The sequence below is a fragment of the Paramormyrops kingsleyae genome, chromosome 4 (assembly GCF_048594095.1).
Source record: "Paramormyrops kingsleyae isolate MSU_618 chromosome 4, PKINGS_0.4, whole genome shotgun sequence".
Classification (NCBI taxonomy): Eukaryota; Metazoa; Chordata; class Actinopteri; order Osteoglossiformes; family Mormyridae; genus Paramormyrops; species Paramormyrops kingsleyae.
Window position 1 is genome coordinate 35,310,142 of NC_132800.1, and position 24,066 is coordinate 35,334,207.

At 44.6% G+C, this 24,066-nt stretch overlaps 2 protein-coding genes and 1 long non-coding RNA gene across 4 annotated transcripts in view; 2 read left to right on the plus strand and 1 right to left on the minus strand.

The window, feature by feature from the left end:
- The first annotated feature begins 6,241 nt into the window (after positions 1-6,241).
- LOC111845858 (uncharacterized) lies at positions 6,242-16,683 on the plus strand. 2 transcript variants are annotated; one of them, XR_002838745.2, is made up of 4 exons: positions 6,242-6,895; positions 8,598-8,642; positions 8,770-8,888; positions 16,511-16,683. It is a non-coding gene; the product is annotated as an uncharacterized lncRNA (long non-coding RNA). The 2 variants fall into 2 exon arrangements; XR_011990030.1 differs by having other exon boundaries at positions 8,598-8,888.
- Positions 11,760-21,340, minus strand: LOC111845857 (histamine H3 receptor-like). The gene is made up of 3 exons (XM_023815546.2): positions 20,601-21,340; positions 18,239-18,405; positions 11,760-13,567 (listed from the first exon to the last, which is right to left on the minus strand). The coding sequence occupies exons 1-3, from the start codon at positions 20,821-20,823 to the stop codon at positions 12,815-12,817; spliced, it is 1,143 nt and encodes a 380-aa protein (XP_023671314.2). The 5' UTR covers positions 20,824-21,340; the 3' UTR covers positions 11,760-12,814.
- The window catches only part of LOC111845855 (oxysterol-binding protein-related protein 1), a 49,466-nt gene continuing 45,991 nt past the window's right edge, over positions 20,592-24,066 (plus strand). The window contains exon 1 of the mRNA XM_023815544.2: positions 20,592-20,861. The gene's annotated coding sequence lies outside the window, so the exon portion shown is untranslated. The remainder of the gene's footprint in view (positions 20,862-24,066) is intronic.

A 24,066-nucleotide genomic window follows, 5' to 3' on the forward strand; every position in this document is an offset into this window, starting at 1 on the left:
CATTGCCGATACAGGCGACCAGATCCGAAAAGCCAATGGTTTCGCCTGGTCTGTCCCTGTTCACCATGCAGATAGACTGCTGGTCTTACGCCGCCGTTATGGTCAGATCTCCTCACTGGAGAGTGAGTCTCCTTTGATAAGTCCTGTATGTGCAAATCTCCACTCGGTCCAGCCAACCTGTATGCTACTATTATCGATGTTTGTTATCTAACCATGGTCTGGAGATAATGGAATTGTTTTTTGCAATGGGAAATAAATCCAGTTTAACTTCAGCATCTGGCCTGTGTCTGTCTTGTTTTCCCCTCTTCTCCCAGATTCTGACGTTTTCTTTTGGGGTTTTTTTTGTTTGTTTGTTTATTAAAAATCAGTTCACTTGTTTCCTGAATGATTGGTGGTATTATGGGGTATTGCTATAATGATTATGACTCTGAGTCAAGATGATTTTTTTTTCTGCAGTGTTTTCAAATCAGAGTTTACATAAAATTTGATTCAGAAACAAGTCTGATATGAAAAATGTAATCCGATTGAATCTGACACCACCTTGTTACACCATCCTGTACATTAAATGGTTTGGGGAAAAAAGGCTTTTAAAATCATCCTGGATTTGTCATAAGTTATTGTCACAAACTGGTTATTTTTTTGTGCCTTACATAAAGCGACGTGTGCATCATGGTGAGTCCATTGAAGTGAAATTGTTTGAAGGCGTTCTCTGTTAGCCAACCGCAGTGACAGTGCTGCCCAGCAGAGGGAGCCTGAGGCAGCATCCGTGTCCATGGGAAGGCGGTAGGTGGAAACGGCCGCCTGGTTTGTGCCGCATCTCACCCTGAAGGGGACCGTGTGCCTGGCAGGGCGGACCTTCAAGTCCAAGTCCCGTTTGTCAGAGCAGCAGGGATGGCTGCAGTGCTGACCTCTGTGAAGGTCTGTTTACTGTGTCCTCCTACACACGTTTGTGTGTGTGTGTGTGTGTGTGTGTTTACAGGCAGATCTCATGACGCAAGTAATCCAGCCCACAAACCCTTACGAAAGTCAAATTCTACCTAAATCGGATTTACCTTTCCATGCCTTTCAAGACACCGTACGGCAACAAATGCATAAGCCAAATACATACTAGTGATATAGAATAAAGAGCACATATTTCATGAATGAAAATGTCGGCTTTTCGAATTAGCGTGAACTCGTTACGTGTATCTCGGATATCGTTTTTATAAGTCCAGATTACGCAGGATAGTTTTACACAAGTCAAGAGTTGCGTGTATCCGTATATGAGTTAACACTATGTTCATGCTGTGTAAAACACACTGAATCATCACTCTTCACCATGTTGTGTCCCATGCTAAACCCGTCTGCCATCCTCTGTGCGGTTCCACCAATTTTGTTTTTTTGTTTTTTTTTAATAAACCATGTGCTATATTTCGCTGTGTTCCCCCCCCCCACTGATGAGCTTCTGACCTGGGGGGAGGCTTATGTTATTAATGATGTCATTACCCAGCACCCCATGCAGATTTCTCTGATTGGCCCTCACTCCAGGTCTGTTAGCGATTGTGGATTGGTGGCAGTGGGGGCCTGACCCTCCCCAGGATAAATGCCCCCAAAGTCCTTGCGATGTGTGGCTCACACTCCCACAGTGACACATCTTATACGCATTTTATATGGTTTTTTTTTGGATTTTCTTGCACAAGTCACCTTAAACACCTGCAAGCAGTTGCACATCAGAACTGGTGTTAATGCAAACGTGTGCCGCTAGTGGTTTTGGGCCCCCAAGCCTGGCCAATCCCATTATGTCACATTTTTTAGAGCCCTTGTCACTCAGGGACCCTCAACATCATCCTGATAAGCCTCCCCCCTCCCCCCAACGGCATCCCTGAATGCAAATAATCACATTATTGTTCTTTGAAAACTATAATGTCTTTTCATCAAGATTGACCCAGTGTGTATTTTACATATGATGAGTATAACTGCACCTCTCATGTCTGGGCCCACAAGCCCAATTAGAGAGCTCTAACCCTGGCCCACTGAGATGGGAAATATATATTCACATACAGAATTGGAGGCATCGGATTTCTTTGGTTAAAATGTATGTTGGTCTGGTCTGCAGGAGAACCATGGAGTTAATGTTGTCATGGTCCAGCCCTGGTTCCTGATCGCATACAGTGGTGTTTCCTAATCCGGTCCTTGGTGACCCACAGACAGTCCACGTTTTTGCTCCCTCCCAGTTCCCAATAGGAGCAAAAATGTGGACTGTCTGGCAGGGAGCTTGGAGGAAGCAAAAACATGGACCGACTGGGTCCCTGAGGACCGGATTGGGAAACACTGAGCTCTCTATGCTGCCTCTCTTGGAATCTGTGTATATTCAGAGCAGGTTTTCCAGAAAACCACTAAATCCCTTAACGTTTGTTCCTGTTCGTGGGCTGCAGCACGATGGCTTAAATAGTGAGTGACAGTACTCCGGGTTTGTCCATATTAGGACGTGTGTGAGACAGTATAGACTCCTTTGGAGGTCTTGAAGCAGAACTCCCTCGGAGATTGAAGGAAGTCGAGGTAGCTATGCTGGCGAGCGGCTCCGTTTACTGCTACTTTTCCATCCATTTTCCGTCGTTCCAAACGCTTAACGGAATGCCGGCTTGGAGCGCCAGGAACGACCAGATAAGTATTTGTCGAGTCGGGCGGCTTTAACGAGCTTCAAGGGCGTTTGAAATGGGCCCCAGCTCGAGGCTGCCAGGGCTGGACCCCTCTGCATCATCCATTACTTTAAATGAGGTGGTTACCACGGCTCGTACCGGTGATTTAATTAAGCTTGCCTGGAACGTGCAAATGTTGGACCTGTGATTTTTCCGGTGCCAGCTCTGTGCGTACAAAGCATCGTTTATCCGGCCCGAGAAGAGAATTTGTCAGAATTTGGCAAAGGGGCCTTCTGGGACCCTTTTAAAACCGTTGTAATTATACGCACGCTCGTAGCGTCTCTGACGGGCCATGGATGTGCAGAGATGTCTTTCCCGAATTGGCTCTCGGCAGTGTTATAACCCCACGCAGCCTAGCGTGCCTGATTATACAGGGCTCACTGCGCGTGGTATCATGGCTCTGGCCGTGTAGTTGCTGGCACTCTCCCCTGTGACCTTGACAGCGAATGGCGGTGCATGATTCAAACCGGTAGGTTTCTGGTTCAAAGCTTGCGGACCAGTCACTCTCCACTGAGCCTGACCTGAAATATTCAACTAATTTGTTGTGGTGTAAAAACGCTTCAATAAACTGGACATAATCTTTAGTTATTTTGGACCGTATTTTACACCAAAACAGGCTGCCCCTTTCCGGAACATCCCGAGATCAGAGACTACGGGGGCCTGAGATTTGTATTTGCCTGTGATATGCTAAGATGAACTGATGCAAGGCAGGAGACCAGCCCCGTTCATTATGTACGCCACACTGCTCCTCTGAACACTGGCTGCATTCTTATTTACTTATTTGGCAGGTGCTTTTATCCAAAGCGATGTGCATTTTTAAGGGAAGGCAGGGTCAGACAGTCCCAGGGGCCACTGGAGTTAAGGGCCTCGCTCAGGGGCCCAACAGTAAAATCACTCTGCTGGCCCTGGGATTTGAATCCGTACCATTTGCCTCTCCGTGGTTTCGTTTGGGTTTCACGAAGCTGCTGAGATGGAAGCTCGGCGCGTTTCAGAGACGCCCGCTGCTGGAAGATACTGCTGGATGACAGACGTCGACATTCTCATTTCAGGTGGGGCCATGCAGTCCAAAGCAAAGCCCTCCTCATCTGAGATACCGGCCGCCCATTCCCACTCTTCTTTTCCCAGGACCATTAAGCTGGGCCTGACAATCGGGTGCTCTTTCCAGCCTCGGATTTTCCAGCCATCAAACTGTGACTTTAAAAGCCTCCCGATGACCTAGACATTTACCCAGAATCCACTTCTACTGCGAGCGTTCCTACAGGACATGTGTCGCTGAATAAATTCCCCAATCGGAGCACTTTGCTTACAGATCAAATGCTGCCTTCCCTCCTGCTGCTGCTGCTGCAAAAAAAAACAAACGTGTTTGCGTGAGTTCCCTCCAGGTATTCCGGTTTCTTCCCACATTGCAAAAACATGCACTTATGTGAGCTGGTGTCTCTAAATTTCCCAGGGTGCACCATTGCATGTGTGTGCACTGTGATGGACTGGTATCTCGTTTGGAGCGCCCCCTGGCTCCTGCCCTTTGCCGACTGGGATAGGCTTCAGGCTCACTGCAAGCAGTTATGGAAGACAGATGGATGGTAATAATACAATAACCTGTTACAGGAAGGCACTTTCACCAGTTGTTCTCTGAAGATATTAAGACCATGTGCCCAATACAGTTCTTTGCATCTGGTCCTCAGTGGCCAATTGAAGTGCCGTGCTTGTTTTTTTTTGTCACACTCAGGTAATGTGGCCCTTGGAAGACGATGGGGCCCAGCACTCTGAGGGAGTCATTGCTCATTCAGCCTGGTCTGGACATGCTCCTCTCCAGGCCAGTCGCGCCTCTCACGGACAACAGTCTGCGGCGGTTCCTGTTCGCTAACGGGATTAGCCGCTCGGTTGGTGTTCGACGTCTTTCAGGGGCAGATTATCAAAGGACCAGCCCATAGAAAGTGATACATTTATTATCACATCAGAGGGGAATAGTTTAATGAAAATAGCAAACAACTGTATTGTAAGTAATAAGTGTAGCTTTACCCACTGGGCCAATAGCACCATTAAAATTGAAGAGTTCCCCCAATTTAATTATCTTATAAACTTTGTTTGTCTCTTAAGAGCAAGGCTTCATCAACACTAAGGACATGCATGCATGAAATTTGCATAAACATGCATGAAACATGTAGGATTCACGAGTCTTGTGTGTCATATCAGTCTGTGAGTTGCTTTGAGCATGTGTAAATAATACCTGTGCTGCAAATTCATCCCTGCCAGAGTTTGAGTTATTGACAAACACACACACACACACACACACACACACACACATATATATATATATATATATATATATATATATATATATATATGTATATAGCAAAGTTAAATTGGGTCATGAGATTCCCGAAAATATCCAGATCGTATGTAATTCTTGTGTTCTGTGTCCTGTTTCCTTTTTCCAGGAAACCAAGCAAATAATCTTCAGAGAAAGGCATGAAAATGGTGGATGTTGCAGTTCTAATGCCCATGATAATCCCATCAGGAAAACAAGGGGAAGAAATGACAGGATAATCCCGCCAGGAAAACAAGGAGGAGGAGGAAACGACAGGATAATCCCACCAGGAAAACACGAGAATGCAGCGACAGGATAATCCCATCTTGGCTCCCGTGTTGAAACCCCAAATCAATTAGTGCTGGAATCAATAAATTTCTACAATTGTGTTTCTCGGTGGAATTAAGGGACAGCAGTTGGATTGAGCCCAGTTCACAATATGAAAGGATGTGGAGGTCACATAATATATCTCAGATCTCAGAATTAGCAATGGACACCAGGAGTTTGGGACCAGATAATGTTGCTGAAATAATAATTGCTTAGATCTTTATTTTCTGTAGTTGTGTCTTCATGATTAGTAAGTAAATAATACTTCAGTCAATATCAATAGACAGTGACAAATGCCAGAAAACGTGAACTACAATGTAGCTAAAGTTAGCGATCTGTAAACGGGGTGATTTCTGGGAAACAATGAGTTTAACCTTTCAACGAGAACCAGCAACATGGGTACGTAATGAATCGCCGCATTAATGTTAGATTTCCATCAGCGAAGTTTTCCTTTTTAAGTTGACATTTCATGTGTTTACAAAAGGCCTTAACTCTATGCTCGTGAGAGCAAGACCACAAACTCCCAGTGATTTCACCAGCGGGGTATTTCACTAAGCAGGATTTCTTGCTTAGCCGGATAACTTGTTAGATTTAAGACAGTCTGGGCTAAGTGGACTATATCTTCGTCCACTTAGATGTAGTTCACACTACCTTAAATCTGACAAGTTATCCAGCTAAGCGAGATATCATGCTTCGTGAAATACCTCCCAGCTATTCTAAGAACCCTCCCATCTCCCTAAAACTTCTAACAGCCACAACCGACGATGATTCAAAGAATTAAATCATCATTAGGAAATCAAATGTTTGATCAAGATGCATTACAGTTTAGGAGTATGGTGGTGGCAGTCTGGTTCCCGCCCTCCCCAGAAATTCGCACATCAATCCACCCGTTCACTGATCCTGCACTGAACTACGGTCATTAAATACCACTGCCCCCTCGTGGTGCAACACTAAAAATACGGATTCTCTTTTTTCCCCACAAGCTGAGAGCTCACCTCATCAAAACCGAATCTCAGCCTGCAGAATTAAACAGTTTGCACTTAATTTTTTTAATCATCTGAGCGTTACACTAATTAACAAATGCACAGTGTTGATTACTGAGAATATTATTTGGTACTTTGATCGTTCAGCTGATTTGCGCATTGCTTGCTGTCTCCTTTTTCATGTAAATTCACGTAGATAAACATTAATGAACGACTGATAAAACATTAATGAAATGTAAACACTTTAAGTTAAAAGATTTAACTGAAATTAAACACACCTGTAATTTAAAGCACGGAACCAGTTTATCCGGAAATGGTCCGGTACGTTCTTCGTGTGACTATTCAGTCGCTATTTTATATGACAGAATCTGTTAGCTGTGTTGTCGTGACCGTTATTGATTAATGCACTACCCTTGATAATAAGACTAGTGTATAAAGCATTTATGCACTGGCCTAACCTCTAACTTCCTTATTAAACTGCAAAATCCAGTGATTTGGTAATTTGACCGAACTGACGTCAATCCACAGTATGTGTTCCTAAGCAGGCATTAGGCTTATTGAAGACCTGCGGACACCGGCGCTCCTCTCGGCAGAGAAAAGTAGGTGATCGGCTCTTAATGACTGTGCCCCGTGCCCTCAAACAAAATGGCCCCGGTTAATCAATGGTTTCCTTTGCTCCGGTAACAGCATGCTCACATGCCGGTCAATCCTTCCAGGCTTCATTTCCACAGCCCAGGAAAACGCCGCTCGGTGATGTTTTCCGTCCGGAGAATCAGGCAATTTCCAATGCATTTGTTCAGTCATACGCTGCAAGTCTAATTTTCGTAGCTGCAAAAACAATTACTTAAAGTGAAATGTCTGTACCAGCTATTTTCCCTTTGAAATCTCTTATTTTAATTTTGCGTTCAGTTTTATTCAGTGGTAATATTATTACCGTTACGGTGTAGCCGGCTGAAGCGCACGTGGCCTGGATACTAGGTTTTTTCCCCGATTGAGGGTCTACAAACCCCCTTAAATTTCCTCTGAAAATGCCCCCCACCCCAAATAGTTACGGCATCTTTTAGCCATTCAACCTGAACACGGGATCGGAATCAGACGTGAATAAAATTATGCAAACATGTTCTATTATTGTCTTGTGTGTGCTTAAGGTAATTATCACTTTCAGTCCACTGTTCCGCCCAAGAGATTGATATCACCGAGGGAACGTCAACCAACTAAAGGCAAAGAAACTTAAGCAACCCTGCTTTACAGCCACATGAGGTTTTTCAGCATTTGAAAGGATCAACGATCTTATTTAAAAAAAAAAAAAAAAAGTGCTAGATATGAAAAACTACAAAAAATACTAGTTAAGTAGGTTAACGTATCTAATGAGTCCCGCGCGAGCTCCCTGTAGGCCGCGAGCCTAAAATGCGAGTCAAGCCTTTCATGAAAAATTCAGCAGGAAAACGGAGCTGTTTGTGCGATCTGTTAATCTTTTCATTTTTCTTTTTAATCTTTCATGGAAAAAGGGAAGAGCGTTGCGAATAATGTCCGTGTTTGGTCCTCATAATCGCACGCTGCCTTTGATTCTATTGCTCTATTTTATCAGCCTGCAAAAGCAGACTGAAGAACTTGACACGAAAATCCTGTTTACATGGGCTGCTTGTACCGATTCGTGGTTTATTTCTTTGTTTTATGGGTGAATTTGGCCGCCCAGTATCACGTGGGGGCGCTCACAGCCCGTTCTCTGATAGACCCTGCATGAGCCCCCAGAAGTTCATGTCCAGGACATTCAGGCCCCAGGATCCAGGACTGGTCCAGGAGCTGCTGATGAATTCCTTTTAATCAGCATCTGAGATGGGGATGGTCCTCTGAGTGGCCCTTGCTGATTAAATTTAAGTGCGTAATTGCTAGCAAAGTACTGAGACCCACCCTGTGAGGACTGAAGTGGAATTATTTAAACTTTCGTCTCAAAAGGTAAAGATGAAAAATACAAGCAGAACGGCAGGAAAAAATCTGTTACGTTTTTGTATTTAAAAAAAAAACATAAAGGTAAGCAGGTATTATTCGTCATTCATGAAGCACCTGAGCCACAGGGGGCGCTCTCTCCACTGCCCCGTAAACAGGCTGCCCACCCTGTTCACTTTTGTTCAGATTTCTGAGTTTTACTGCTTCTTCATTTGCTAATTCGAGTGTTGTAGAAGAGTAGAATGTCCCCAAGACCTGCTTGGCTGGTTTTAGTGTTTAAGGTTTCCAGTTAATGCGTGACATGTATAAACCAAAGCATGCTTTCATGATTGATTTATCTGGCTTCTCTTACAGAGACATCCAGGGGCAGTATGGAGATGTACGTGCGCCTTGTCTCGGGTAATTATCGATTCGTCGCTTACGGGGTCTGTGTCCGCAGCACAGGCCAGAGGCACGAGGAACCAGAGGCAAATGTCCGCTGTGCCTGGAAGACACTACCTGAAATTTACACAGTCGGTCCCTTCAGGGTGCGCCACGCTCGCGATTTACATTACGGCTCGCTCCTTTGCACGTCACCATCTTGCCGGAGACCCGGACAACATTCTACAGGCCCGATTTGCCTCCGAGCAGGAGAGACTGCTGACGGTGAGAGTGAACTGTTAATAGTGAAACGTTCACTGCTGTTGTGGCGAAAATGCTAAAGATTCAGCAGCGTGGCCTGCTGATGTTCCTCAGTCCCGCTGTGCTGATTCTTCAATACTGGGTTAAGGCCGGTACAGCATCAGTTTACATCCCAGTCAGTGTGCAGAAGTCAATGCTAGCTGGTTATGGTGCAGCTATGGAGTCGAGAGGGGGAAAGTCAGGACGATTCCATGGGCCGCCGAGTGACAGGGGCCCTAAAAATGTGGAACATAATTGGATTGGTCTGGTTTGGGGGGCCCATATGATATACTTTCATGTGGATGTAATATATTTTATATTTCATATTACCAGTACTTATAAAGGGAAAAATATAGATGTTCCAGTACTCCCCTTATTCTGCATTGGTACACAAGAAACATACTGGGGAGTATCGCAAAGTGTATCACAAATAATGATATTTGCATTATATGTTAATTTCAGATTATCTTATATAGCATAAATGTTTCACCATATTGTTTTATCCTGGCATGCCGTCTAGGCTATGCCCTTTGCTGCCTGGGATCAAATCCAGGGCCCCCTTTCAATCCTGTGTGCATTTAGTGAGTGGAGGATGGATGGATATCGTTTTGTCATTGAGTATGTTCTCGCCCTTTGCTTAAATGTGATTTTATAGATCCACAGTGACATCTGCTGGCGGTAGTGAAATTAACACCCAAAGGTTCAAGTTCCTGAGAATTTTTCACCCTGCGTAAGCTATTTCACCATCTTGAACAGGATAGACATTTAAGTGATTGATTGGATGGATGAACCTCTGATTTTTTTTTCTTCCCCCCCATAAAGGCATCTTAACGTCAAGAAATATGACTACACTTATTTGAAAGCACTTACAAAAAGCAGTATTAATTCTCTGGTACATTGACAATTTATTATTTAAAACTAGTTACTGTATAATTGTGCGAAATCATCATAAAAAGCAATGGAATATATCTTGCATTAAATTATCTAACATAAGATATATATTGAATGCACACACATTTTGGGAATTTAGCCTACAAAATAGGACAGTAACTATGTAAACAGGTTTCGTAAATATCACTGATTATTGCAAAAATCTGAAGAAATTAAATGAAGCCCCTTCATTTCAGCTCCCATGCGACGATGGTGACATGGTGCCTGTTTATGCAAATCTTCAGTTCGGTTAATCTATATCTCTCTCATACACATTTGATCACGGAAGCCCATAATACCAGTATACCATATTCAATGGCCATTACAGTTTTATTAGTGCCCGTTCACTTCGGAAGTACAGGAGTTGCTCTCTGGTGTCAGTTCACGTTATATGGCCATTAATCGAGTTAGTCAATGGCATGACATCACCACGCTCTCTCCGCAACTGGAGCATCAAGGCATCCAAACAGAGATGGCACAGCTAGTTCTACTGGATCTGCTTTCCAGTGCTGCCCCCTTATGGACAGACAAATTATATCTGGCAAAATGTCCTTGCCAGCCGTAGCTTCTGAATTCTGCTTCTTTGTACCTGTATGGGACCAGCCTTTCCAAGTAGGTGAAGCAATAGTTCCTGCTGAAAGAACTCCACCACCTAGAGCAGACTGATGCCTTGCCACACGTACACTGCTATATTTTAAAACGTACCTTTTTCTGTACGTCTTGGGCTTTTGTCCACACGTAAATGGCGTCTCAGGTCACTGAAAACGGAGATTTTGCAAAACTCCACCTAGGGTGAAGATTTTTCAGAAACACAGTTTTCAGCGTCGACATGTAGACAGGGAATTTTTGGCTTGAAACGTCAGATTGTGCGCCGTTGTCCACTTTGTATAACGTCAGAGCGTGCGCTGTTTGCTGTATACATTAGGCGAGTTTGAGCAATGGCGGACTTAGCCGAAGTAGTGCTTGTGCTAACCTTGCTGACAGGACTTCTTACATGTGTACAGATAAATGTTGAGTCGGTCTCGCATTATATTGATCAACACAGGTGTCGGAATGTGCGCCACGGTTTTCAACTTAACAGGACTGGCAGTTAGGCTTCTGATTGGCTAACAGGGCAGTACGGTTAAAGTTATAATGCCGCCTGTTGGTTTGGCATGCTTTTGACAGCGCATTTTAGCGGTTTCATGTGGACGGAAATTTTTTAGAAGACAATGTTCGTGTGGACGGGGACGGGGAAAAACACCGTTTTAAAAAATATCTGTTTATGTGTGGACAAGGCATAAAACGGGTAGTTCTAGTACCTTCTGCACATCATGAAACCAGTTACTAAAAAATAAACTGCTCATAACTTCATGCATTTTGCAATGTGTTTCGCAAATATAAATGGACTAATTTACATTTTTTTTTATCTATGACGTTACTTAAAATCTGTTTTATATTCCTTTCATTGATTTTAAAACTGACATTCGTCAGGTCTCCAGTCCAACGGCACTAGGGACATGACTAGCAGCCCAGAGAAAATGATGGTAGATTAGACGACATATTGTAATGATGTGAACGAGCGGCCAAACACTGAGACAAAGCAGTACCCCAACATGCCTGCGTACAAAAGATCCAGAAATCGTTTTTAGAAAAACACAAAACGCACTCGCATGTAGCTGCAGATCTCAGAAAAAGCGAACATAGATTCACCTGCATATATGAGCTGTGCTGCTCAGTCCCACTCGCAGTGCCGGTTTCCAATGACCGTTTTCCCGGTGCCTCTTAAGTCGCTAACAGCCTCGGCAATGAGGCTAAATTGACTTAATTAGCGTAATAACCGGTTCGGTCGCATGCTTATGTGCTCCGGTAGGCTGGAAACCCGCAGCCCGCTGTGGCCATCGGCGTAGGTTTTCGCACGCTGACCCTCATAATCTTTTTGAGGAGGGCCCTATTGACTGCTGATGATTAAGACAGCTGTTTATTTATGTGGCCCCTGCACATCCTTCCGAGCCCCATGTGGTCTCCCTTCCGCTTGACGGGAAAGGGCACAGGCTTGCCTCCTTAACTGGCACTTGAGCCCCGGACTCCTCACCGGATCCTGATGAATTTCGTGCGAAACACTAACGGCGCTGCGTTATGGGATTCGCTGCTAATCGCTGCATTTATTTATACATTTTAGTCTACTAATGTCACTAATATCCCGCCTGGAATTCAGCCCCCACCCACGGACACGTCTTTAACTGATGTCCTTGGCTTTATTTAGCCGTAATTTCTATGTGTCTTTAACATCTATCCTTTGTAGTGTGCGTTGTATTTGTTATTTCTGCGTATTTCGGACTAATACCGTACGTCACACAGTATGCAGTTTGTGAACCTACTGATTATGTGCCGATGTGTTTACGATCTTTATTTCGCCGCATGTTAGTCGCTTCGGTGAAAATATCACACGCCATATAATTATATGTAAAAGTGCACTGACTCTTCTTGCCGAAAGCCTTAGTAAAATTCACATGAGGAAGTCGCCTTGATTTCATTGAATTGCACAGTGTTTTAGGTCCCAAAACCAATAATGGGAGAAAAGGGATGAAAAACCCAGGATTGGTGGGATTCCGGAACCATGTCACTCACTGCCCGCTGTAACCCATTGGGAAGTGAGTCAGACCAGCCCCCCCACCGCTGATCCTGGGTCTCTCTGCCTAACTGCCCCCACGTCCGCTCAAAATGCGAAGTGCATGACTCGACGTCACAGGTGCCTCATCCACCAGAAGCTTAGGGTTTAGGACGTCGACAGGAACTCTTCGGACACGGGTTTTGGGAGCACCATTACAGAGGAACGGGGGATGTGGTTTACAGGGGTACAGATTTACTGTGATGTTCTACATCGATAACAGCCACGTCTAAAGATGCACATTTCCAGGCGGCAGAATGTTTGTTTCTCGGGAATGAACCGGCTCTGCCTGTGAAGTTACCCTGATGTCTTTGGAGAGCGCCACCCGGTGTCAGTGGCAGCAGTGGGCATCCCCGAGGTCTTGCACGGCCACCCGCTTGGGGCACAGTATCTTGGCGAAGGCCCTTCGGAAGCTGCTGTGACAGAGAGGGTACAGGAAGGGGTTAATGGCCGAATTGAGCCACAGGAGCCAGAAAGTGACCTCGTACCAGTGACGCTCTACACAGCGCCCACTACAGGCCGCCCGAATGATCATCAGGAGGGTGTACGGTGCCCAGCAGACGCCGAAGACGCACACAATAATGGCCAGAGACTTGGCGATCTTTTTGTCCCGGGAGAGTCGCAGATTCTGGGAGCTCCTAACTGGGCTCCCCTCAGGAGCAGCGGTCTGGGCCAGTGCGGACTTTGTGTCTGCTGAGATGGCGTCCCTCTCCGGCACGGGGGTGGACCTGCAGAGTAGGGAGGAGGGGACGCCCACGGCAACCTGCTGGCGGGGCGGGCTCCTCGGCCCCGGGGCCCGCTGCGCGCGCTCGCGGTTCCGCCGGCGGATGCTCAGGTAGATGCTCAGGTTGAAGAAGGTCACCGAGATGAAGGGCGAGAAGAACTCCAGCGTGGAAGCGCTCAGCAGGAAGTACCAGGTGTAGTAGAACTCGGCAAAGCACTCGCCGCTCGGCACGTTGCTCCGGCCCACGACCCACTCCCAGAAGAGGATGGCGGGGCCGTACAGCAGGAAGGCCAGCACCCACACCGCCGCCATCTTCACCATGGCTGAGTTCGTCATGCCCTGCCGGGCCCTGTAGGACACCTGCGAACACAGGGGCCTCGTGTCACACACAGCAGGGGCGTCGGAGGGGCATGGATACCCTAGCAGATCAAGGGGGCCACCTCTTTTTAGGGGCCCGTGAATATGAAAAATAATCATTTATACCCTTGGGAAACACTAGGGGCCAAATTCAGGCAAACAAGGGGCCCCTGACAGTCTCAAAAACTTGTACAGGTAGATATGATTTATGAATGAGTATTTACAAACAATTAAAATAATCTTAGTATTAGTATGTATAGTGTTTTAAGTGCAGGCCAGATCTAGCTGTAGGCAGAGTAGCCAGTTTGCCCAAGGCCTCTGAATTATGTGAAATTATCATGAAATAAATAATATTGTTAAAAACAATACCTTAAAATACCCTTAAAAAAAATACAGGCGCTCCTCTTTCTATGACACCGGTGTAGAGATGTACTGAGGCGATGTAGTTAGCGATGATTGGATCATCTGGGGCAAGTCAAAGAATAATGCGCATGCATAGATTAATGTTATTAAAATGCGCAGTGAATGCGCTGTAAGCATAGTTGGAGCGTAATTGAAACCTAGATCACGAAGGGTGATCTCTTTAACTCTTCAGCAAGGAGTTGTCTCCTCATTTCCCTAGCACTCTGCTTCCACACTAATGAGCCCGTTTAGACTACCTCTGATTCAGAGTCTACATGATTTACGTTTTTTTTTTTTTTTTTTTTTTTTTTGAGCCATCATATTCCGGGTTGAAATGTCTAGAAGGTATGATGGTATGAAAATGTACGTAGCGCCCAAGCCTGATTTCTATCGATTGAAAGTGGCGACCCGAGCCCAATCTGCCATTTTTTCAAAGGGCCAGACTTTTTAGCTGTGCCCTTGATGCACGATATAGTGAGTAGGCATGATCTTTATCCAGTAAAAATATGCTAAACACTTTTTTTTTTTAGTAATTATCATTACTAACCACAGTTAAGCCATGTTTCATTTTGGCAGAAAACAGCATAATTACAGCATTTGCCTTCGTTTTCACGTCATTGCCGCAGCGCCTCTCTAACCTTCTAATAAGTCTTCTCATCTCCTAAGAACACAGCATCTGCACCTGAAGTTCCTTTGATGGCCCTTCAAAGGAGGCATTAACAGGGATTTTCCCGTTAAACTCTTTATCTCTGCACAGCTCCGGAGACGCGATCCTTCAAAGGTCCCGTCACCCAGAATTCTGCCCTATACAATCTACCGCGTCAGCAGGCCGCGGTTTAATCTCGCCGCCCCAGGACCACGCTTGAAGTTACGCCGCCCACGAGTATCTGGATGCTTTGCTTTAAGCAATAACTTCCACAAAGGCTAGGAGGAGACGGTCTCCAGGGCGCCCCCTTCAGTCAGCGAGGCCCGTGCCGAGCTCCGCCACTCGCTCCTCTGCGCGCACACTTGACGACACGCTCCGCACACAGACTTACTTTGTTGTCATTGTTGTCTGCTCGCCTTGGCTCTGGGGGCGGGTGAGGCTTTCACACAAATGCCACGCTGATTCCCCCGCTTCACCCAGAGTTTCCCTTTGACGGAGTGATTTATATCATCGAGGATGGTTCAGAGAACGTGAAAGATTAAAGACAGGTCTGCAGAGATTAAAGGAGACGGCAATTATAATATTTTCATTCATTACTGTGCTCCGAATTGTGACCGGGACCAACGGCCATAAGGACCCCCGCTATCCCACTGTCAGCATTTGATTGATATGGATCTGAGCTGTCGACTGATGGACCGAGGCACAAACAACCACCCCCCCCTCCATGTCCTTGCGGAACTGCTACGGAAAATGCTGTATTAATTCCGCGCTTGCTTGTTTTATGCTTATTCTATAGAAGAATACATATACAAGCACCATTTCTTTCCGCTAGTTTCATATTAAACATCATTCTGGTATTTGATGCTGATTTGGAAGTGTAACGGTAAGAAAGATCCATGGCAGGGGACGTATCGGTGCGTGACACAGTGACGTAGGGCAAGCCGTGCTCACAAAGGCAAGGGCACCCAACTCAGTGTTTTCAGCTGGAGAAGCAGATTAGGGAGCAAATGGATTTGGATGCGTGACTGATTTCCACAGTCAAAAAAAGAAGGGAACGATAACAAAACTAGTAAGATTACACATTTGAGGTTTTAAATCTCAACATAAGAAACTGATCCGACTTTCTCCGTGCATGATGACTGACAGACAGACCGAATTAAATCTAAGCACCATTAAAGTATTACTTTCTGTTCTCATAACTTCAAAGGACACTGCCTTTCGAGCTGTGCTGCGATTATCATAATTGACTCCCTGTCTTTCTTGGGTTTCCAACGACAGAGTCAACAAATGATAACAGGAAATAATTTCTCAGCAACCCGACAGGTTTCTGCTCAGCGTGCATCTTCCAGGACTGTTTATTACAATTTGCAAATGCGTTATTTAGGTAGTTCCCTGCGGATACATTTCCAGACACCCGGCTGACTATCAGCAAACTATCTTCTGAATGTTAACGTTGACTGATGTTTATATTCGTAGTTATGGATAGAAAAAAATGGGGGGAAAAACGCTTCAAAAACTGTTTGGATCGGCCTCTGCACCTTGTGCTCATGTGATGTCAAGCAGCAGTGTTTGCAAATTTTTTTTTTTTTTATTTGATTTTTTCAATAATCGGATACCTGTGGTTCTAGCTATCAGGGGCTGTGCTAAACGGTTTTATTTGTTTTTGTTGGTACAGTTTGCCAAATACATTGTGCCAGTCTTAATTGCAACCTTTATGTAGATGTTAATCATTTGTTTGTGATATGCAACTCATAGTTACAGTGTGATTCGATGTTCATTGAGCAATTATTGCGTCTCGCACCTATATGTTTTTATTTTTCCCCTCAAACTTTTGCTGTTATTCTCATGTTTTAATCGCAAAGGTACATAAAGGTAAAACTCAGCCATTCTGTCTACAGTCAGATGCAGATACGAGACACCTTGAGGGCAAACATTCACACCAGCGTGAGAGACGGTGCCTCTGTGATGCTTCGTCGACCAGCTCTCCCGCGCAATTTCATCTGTAAGGACCCAACCCTGCTATTAATGCAGACAAACAAACATCTTCCTGAGCAGGCTGACAATACCAGCATATGCCTGTACAAAATATGTAGAAACCTATTTAAACAGTAATGCAAAAAAAAAAAAGTTGTTCTAGTAAAAAACATACAATTGTAATACTGCCTTCAGCCAATCAATTCTGTGAATAACGTGAAACTGAAAAAATTAGACTGTGTACGATTGGAAGTTCAATTCTGTGAATAATCCGGATCTATACAAGATGGCCCGCGATGATGTGTTGACATATTAAGTGTCTGAACAGAGGTATCATTACCCACACACAGGCCGGTAGCCATTCTTCTTGCGCGGATGACAACGGCCTGTGTGATTACAGCAAGCACCTCGCTAAACGCTAACCTACGCCCCGCACTTTGAAGCTTGAACCCTTCAGAGACGGCACTCAGAATCTCGAAAAGGCATTTTTCGGGTAGATTAATCAGCGTCGTCGGGACGTTGTGTTGACGTAATGACATTTCAGTAGATATAACACAAAAGTAGCTGAAGCATTCTCTAAATGTTAAGGGCCAGTAACACTTTGGGCTGATGACCGTTTACATCGTTTTTGGAAGATGTGTGAAGGGCGGGAATGAGATGACCGTTAGCTAAGGGTACCTGAAGGATATCACACTGGAACGGCTGAAAGTGTGAATTCTTGCCTTTGTATATTTGTAGCAGGGATATGTGTGTGTGTGTGTGTGTGTGGGGGGGGTATGAGCACCAGCCCCATTTGTCCAAATGATTGGAAGTGCCTTTTTTGAGCAGCTGCCCCCTCCCTCAAGAAGTCTCTGCACATCCCTGATTTCATCAGATGATACACTCAGAAAGTTAACTTGCATGCTAATCATCTTAGCCCCATCAAACTAATTCAGTTTGTTACGACAATTCAGCTAGCATGGTGGCTCACACTCGCACGGTGTTTGGGGTTCGAACCTCACCTTCTCATACCATCTGGGTTTCCATCCAGTTTGATGGGTCCCCTAACTTTATGCCCTAGTTATGTGGTTAGAATAATAATTCTTTATTTGCCATTTGCACAAATACAGATACATTAGAATTCTTCTCTTTGCCTGCCCCATCTTGCTTTCCATAGCTTATCACAGTGCAGGGACATCTAACATGCAGCACCCCTAGAGCTGGGGGTTAAGGGCCTTGCTCGAAGGCCCACAGACATGTGACTGTTCTGCCGAGGCTCAAACTGACAACCTTCCGATCACAGGCAAGGCGACTTAACCCCCTGAGCTATGCACCACCCCTACATTACGTAGAAGATGGATGGATGACAATCCATAATTTCCACTTTACTAGTTATTCCTCTGTTTTGCACGTATCGCTTTTTCTTAATCTGTAGTAATATTTTTTTTATCAGCGCATGTACAGATTGATTAAATGCAAATGCCAAATTCTTGGCTCGTGCTTCGCAAGATGGCAAAACGAGATACTAATCCTTGATGGGGATGATCAGAAAAACGTTCGACATCCTTCCAGGAGCATCAAATTATGTGAAGACCCCGCGGATTAAAGTCACACCTGGAGGTTAATGGGTTTAAGTCCCAGACGGTGCCGACACGCCGGGAGGTGATACTCACGGCCCGGGTCACGGACATGAAGCGGTCGTAGCTGATGAGGACGATGTTGAAGACGGAGGCAGTGCACAGCAGGTAGTCCATCACCAGCCAGAGTTTACAGAGACCCCTTCCCAGCATCCACCTGCCAGTCAGGATGTAGGGGATGTAGAAAGGAATGCAAAAGGCACCTGGAGGGGAGGGGGCAGACATGCGAGTGCGTTTGACACGGCGCTAAAGGGCCCTCCCCATATCAACATCAGAGTTACGCCCATTCTTATCGGCCTTTCTTGTATTTGATGACTATCCAATTTCGATGGCCGGCTCTAGCTATCTGCAGAATAGGCGGTCGCCCAGGGCACCTGAATTACCTGCATTGCAGAGGAAATGAGACAATCATAGGTTCTCTAGGCAGGGGGCCTCCCAAGTGAAGCTTTACCTACGGCCCCTGAAAAAGTCGAGGCGCCCCCTGCCTGTTTGTGGCAGCTTCTCGCCCTCCCCGACTATCGAAGATGACGGAATCGTTGACCGGCAACCCCCCTCCACCCCCCATACCGTCTTCTCCTGACCACCTGGGCAGGTGGACTCCTCTAGAAGGGCGATACCCACCCCCCCTGCACCATCTGCTTGTCTGCCTTTGATCAGAACCCCCTCCCACTCGCTTTATGATCTCTTGGGGGATCGCTCGTCGTAACCCTCTTGTCCTTGTAGAGGTGTCTCCTTCTTCCCACACATCAAACGGACACCCCCCCCCCCCCCCCGGCCCAGTCAACGCCACGTAGAAAACGACCCCCTTCCCTTTGTCCCCGATCTTCAGACTGACCACAGATACATACGTGATGTAAGCGGCAGTCGTCCCGTTTCCCCCCCATGTCCTACTGTGCAAACACAGATTTTCTAATGTGTCCCTTGCCACTTTTCTCCCCCCTCCCCCACCTCGACATGCGGATGGTACATCCCAGAGGGTTTTCTGTGATGTAATTCCATGCAGGTCTACATTTAGGGCACATTGGGTGTAAATGCAGTCTACTCTCCTACGAAAATACAGAACTATAGCTTTTGACTTCTTGTCTTAGAACCAGTGTTCCATCAGATGACCAGTCTGACACCACTTTTGAGTCTAGAATCCAGGCTTCTGTAGTCAGGTTTTAACTGCCAAATCCAGTGAAAAAGTACTAAGCACAGGGTCACAAAACCACCGTGATCTCATCTGCTACTCTGCTGTACGCAGGTGCTGCATATAGCAGGTGAATCTACAGGCTGTCCCAGGCTTCAGAATGCTGTCATCTGTGCTGATTTATACCTTTGTACTGAGAACCCAGACCATAATCATTTGTCTGTCACAATGCACTCTTTGCAAGAAAACACACAATATGGTTTTAAAAGGTAATATAGCTGAGCTGACTGTGAAAAGCTTTTCTTCAAATGGAAAATGATACTGACATGTGAAAATATGGCTGCAAGTAAGAACAGACGATGTGCTTTGATCAAGTTTTGTGTCTGGAAAAACGGTAAGGATTAAGGATCACGTACTTCGAGATGCTATAGCTGAAATCGTCGGTGAACATAATCGCATGCGGTAATTAAAGTGAGATCTCATACCAGTCTTTCAACTTTTGCAAATATTAAGCCGCAGCACGTGCAATTACCAGTGATTTGGTGAGTGCAGTCTGAACACGTTCTTCTCATTAAACTGCAGCCGCCGTGATTCAGTGTCGCCGTGTGAGGTGACAGCGCCGGCTTACGGAGCCCTGAAGCCTGCGCTCCGGTCAGGGTGCGAACCGCATGCGGCCGCTTGGAAGCGAGCAGAAAGTCTCCGTGCAATTTCCCCTCATTTAGTTTCACAATTTTCAGGCGCAAGTGACCCGCCGTATTTATTTTGGCTCTCTTATCTGCCACGATTTTAAAACCCAAGTGTACAAAAAAACAGGGAATCCAGAATTACTGTTCTATAGAAGATTACAGATTGCATGTAATTAACTGGGCAATAAAGGTGCCTTTTAAAGGGCTTTTTAAAAAAACGCATCATAAATTCAGCATATTAATCTTACCGGTAATAAACTGTTGATTTAAACTCTTAATGGCTAGACTGTATTGAATGCCTAATGCGCTGTCTTTTTAAACGTACAGACAATGTTGTATGTATCTAATTTATTTTCGGTACTAATACCGATACCCTACTTTCTACTGTGATTTATCATTACGGCAGCAGCAATTAATACACCACGCTAGCGTTATTAAATATTTATTATTTTATAATGTCCACATTCAAGGTGTACTTCAATACAGTGCCATAAATTACTGACATTTATTGCATCATTGATAGTAAAAGTTAGAGTAGTATTGATCTGTAAAAGAGCAAGTCAAGCAACGTCAGCCTACTCACCAACAAGAAAATCAGATATCGCCAGGTTTAAGAGGAAGTAGTTGCTTTGCCTTCTGAGACTCCGGTCGACTTTGAACGCATAAATGACCAGCGCGTTCCCAAGGACCGTAACAATAACCAGTGTAACCATCAAAACGGCTAAAATGACTGTGACATGCTGCGGAAAGGCAGCTTCGCCACCGCGGCTGGCCGCGTCCATGCTGGCGTTCATTTCGGCTCCCATGCTCTCGTCGGCTGTACATTCACTCCATCCCAATGGCTGTAAGTATAGTCCTTTCCCCTACATTTGTTATTTTATATATTTCATTCCGGTGGACGGGCACATGCGGTAGACTGTACACTGGGACATACTTAGCAGACCTGTGCAATTTAAATGATTGGTAAGTTACGTCTATAAAGCATAAATTAATAAAATACCCTCAAGTTAGTAGCACCTGTGAGTTGCCCGTGAGTTGCATAGTTGCAAAAAAAAAAAAAAAAACTTGTTAACTAGATGTGCCCAGTCCGTATTTATCGTAATTTACACTTTGCCAAGGTTAAGTGACTATTTTGTGGTTTAATAACACGCTGCCTTTTGCTGGTATCCCCCGAGTGAGAGAGAAAACCAAACTCTGTTAGGCTATATTTAAAAAGTTGAAAGTCCATGTATTGAAATCCAGTTGAGGATTAGTGAGTCCCCGCAGTAGCCGGTGGTTGGTGTCTCTCAGACGGAGGAGCAGAACACGCTGAGGACCCGCGTATCTCACACTCTCACATTTCACTCCGCTCCGGGAAAGTGATGTGCCGCTTTTCCGATTTATGCTGCGTGTTTACACGAAGGAACCCGGTACACGGCGCCGCCAGCAGAAACTAGAGGATAAGTGCGAAGGGATTGACAGGGTCCGCTCCTATTATTCCGTGCAGATATGATCTTCCGCACACTGGTGTATCTGCATAAATTTAACACTGCTGTAGTCTCATCGTGCAGTTCGAATTATAGAAATGCACAGTTAAAATAACCAGTGTACCATATGAAATGAGCAAGATTACATTTCTATATCTTTATATTTAGTTTGTATCATACATCAAATACACGTTGCTGCGACTATGTATTAAAACTTAGATCTGATGGTTCGATTTTTCAGTTTCGTTTGAAGTAAAATCTGTTGGATTTTTGAATATATATGATATGCCGGCCATTTCGTTGCCTACCGCAGTAAAGTCATTTTACGAAAAAGATTAAATGAGGGATAAAATATTTCAAAGATGCAATAATTTAATATAAAGAGTGGATTGTACAAGAGATATCTCGAAAATGTAATTCCTCGTGCATTTTATTATATGAAATAAAAATATTTCAGATGTCAAACTGAAAACTAACATCGAACGTGTGTTTAATCGTCATGTTATTTGGCTGTTTCATTTTGCCCAAACTTTAACAATAGTAAGGTAATTCACTCTTCTTATCTAAACTGTAGGCGTGTTTCCAAAAACAGTACGATTATCCCTTTATAAACATAACCGAATCGATGGAAAACGTCCTCGTTGAGTGCAACTGACATTAAACCATGTAAATAATTTACTAATAAAATGATCTGCTTGTCCCTTGCAGGTGTTTTTCTGAGGTATTAGTTTCTGAATCAATTTTTTTTACCGTGATTTTTCAGGAAAACGCGCAGAGATAAATAAGCCGCTTGACTGGAAAAGTGGCGGCTGACGGGGTGCAGTTTATTTTCTCTCATAAAAACTGATTCATGTGTACTTTTACATGACGACAGGTGCATTTGTGACAGGCAAATAAATGCAACAGAATTACGAAAAACGTAACTTTAACTTTAAATTTTGCATGTAAAATGGGATGCTGTTTCTGTCTATATAAGGTATTCAAGTAGACTGCACAATAACTTAAAGTTGGCTAGGTTATAACTTACATAACGAACAAGTAATATTTACATCTTAGATTTCCATCGTAGATCACATTCGTGATTATAAGTTGTTGAATTTATAAATAGGTCTTTTCCTGGTTATTTTAACATTTTCCTAATAATACAGTGAAACTGTGCTAATATGCCAGACTATTTTACGTCACTCTGGCGTCATAAGATTCGTCAATTCAGAGCTTTTCGGGAGACACTGAATAGAAAACGCTGTCCGCATAGCCACGTTTTTCTGGTGTACAGTTCCTTTTCACGACTGCAACAGCTAACTCCGCTATTATACAACTGTAATTATTTTAAAATAAAACGTTTATTCATAATAATCCATGAGAAAAGGGGAAAAACAAGACTAAAAGACTGAGTAAAAGAGAATATATATGGCAATGAAGTCAATTACAAAGCATATGCCAGTTCCTCTAATGGGTCCGACTGAGCAACAAAATCCTGAGTCCTTCCTTTTGAAGCTAGTGAATGTCAGATTGGACTGCTCTTACAAAAGAGCTGGCCCTTGTCTCTGGCTGCCATTCTCCAAGAGCCATTTGGCTTGAGTAAAGGTCATCCAGTAAATTTGATGCATAGGTGGAGCGGGGGTGTGCGGTTGGGGGGGGGGGCTAATATGTATACCACAGTTTATTAATGTTCCCAAAAGCCTTGTGAAAAGGAACACCTGTGTTCCCTTATCAGAAGTAGTACATATGCATGAAAACAAAACCTGTTGATCCACTTGTTGTATATACTCATGCATATATGTTTGTGTGTGTATTTTGTTAATAATTTGGGATTAAACAGTTTTGGTTATAAATATGCAGACTTCTTGCCCATCAGGAGGCTCTCATCCTCATCCTAGATTGTGATTATTGCAGCCTGCTTCCGAGTTACCGATGGCCTCCACCGTCAGCCAGGGCGATGATTGTGGCCTGGGGCTCACTCCAGCCACCGCTATGGGGTTATCGCAAGCTCGTGTACAGGCTTCCCCGCCAGACTTTTTAATGCACAACTTGGGGGAGTGGCATATCTCCTCAGGACCCGCCTATCAGAACCCTCCTGTCCAATCACATGGCAGAGTCTTTGATTGGCATGAATACCTGGGAGGGAGGGGTGAGACCCAGTGAAAGGAGGACCATGATTCTTTTTGCGTTTCGTGACGCAAGACCTGCTTGGAACAGGGAACAAAAGGCGTCTCCCCCACAGAATGTCACGACTGTAGCGACACGAGGCTGTTCTGTCTGGCCGCACCAAAAAACACAGGCATAAAGAATCAAAGCAATAAAAGCTAAGGTGCCGCTCTCCCGTTACCACACACTAACCGGCTAATGCGGCTGCTATTTTAGTTACAGCTATCATGTTGAAATGTCAAAACAAAAATGTCATGTGACCCCCTGTTTGGACAAAAAAGGCCTTCTAATAGGCTAAATTAACTGCATCCATTCAAAATACGTCAATTTGTGTAAACTGGATTGGCTCCTTCAGCTTAGTCATTTACTGCAGGCAGATTACGACCAATTTATTTCTTTGTTGTGGAAATTAAATTTTTGCATTTGAAATCTTCT

What these genes read in the sequence shown, in the direction of transcription:
- LOC111845857 (XM_023815546.2), bottom strand. Translation starts at nt 20,823, where the DNA reads ATGGGAGCCGAAATGAACGCCAGCATGGACGCGGCCAGCCGCGGTGGC. An exon ending in GATATCTGATTTTCTTGTTG is followed by an intron (nt 18,406 to 20,600) that starts GTGAGTAGGCTG and finishes CCTCCCCTCCAG; the next exon opens with GTGCCTTTTGCATTCCTTTC. An exon ending in TCATGTCCGTGACCCGGGCC is followed by an intron (nt 13,568 to 18,238) that starts GTGAGTATCACC and finishes CTGTGTTCGCAG; the next exon opens with GTGTCCTACAGGGCCCGGCA.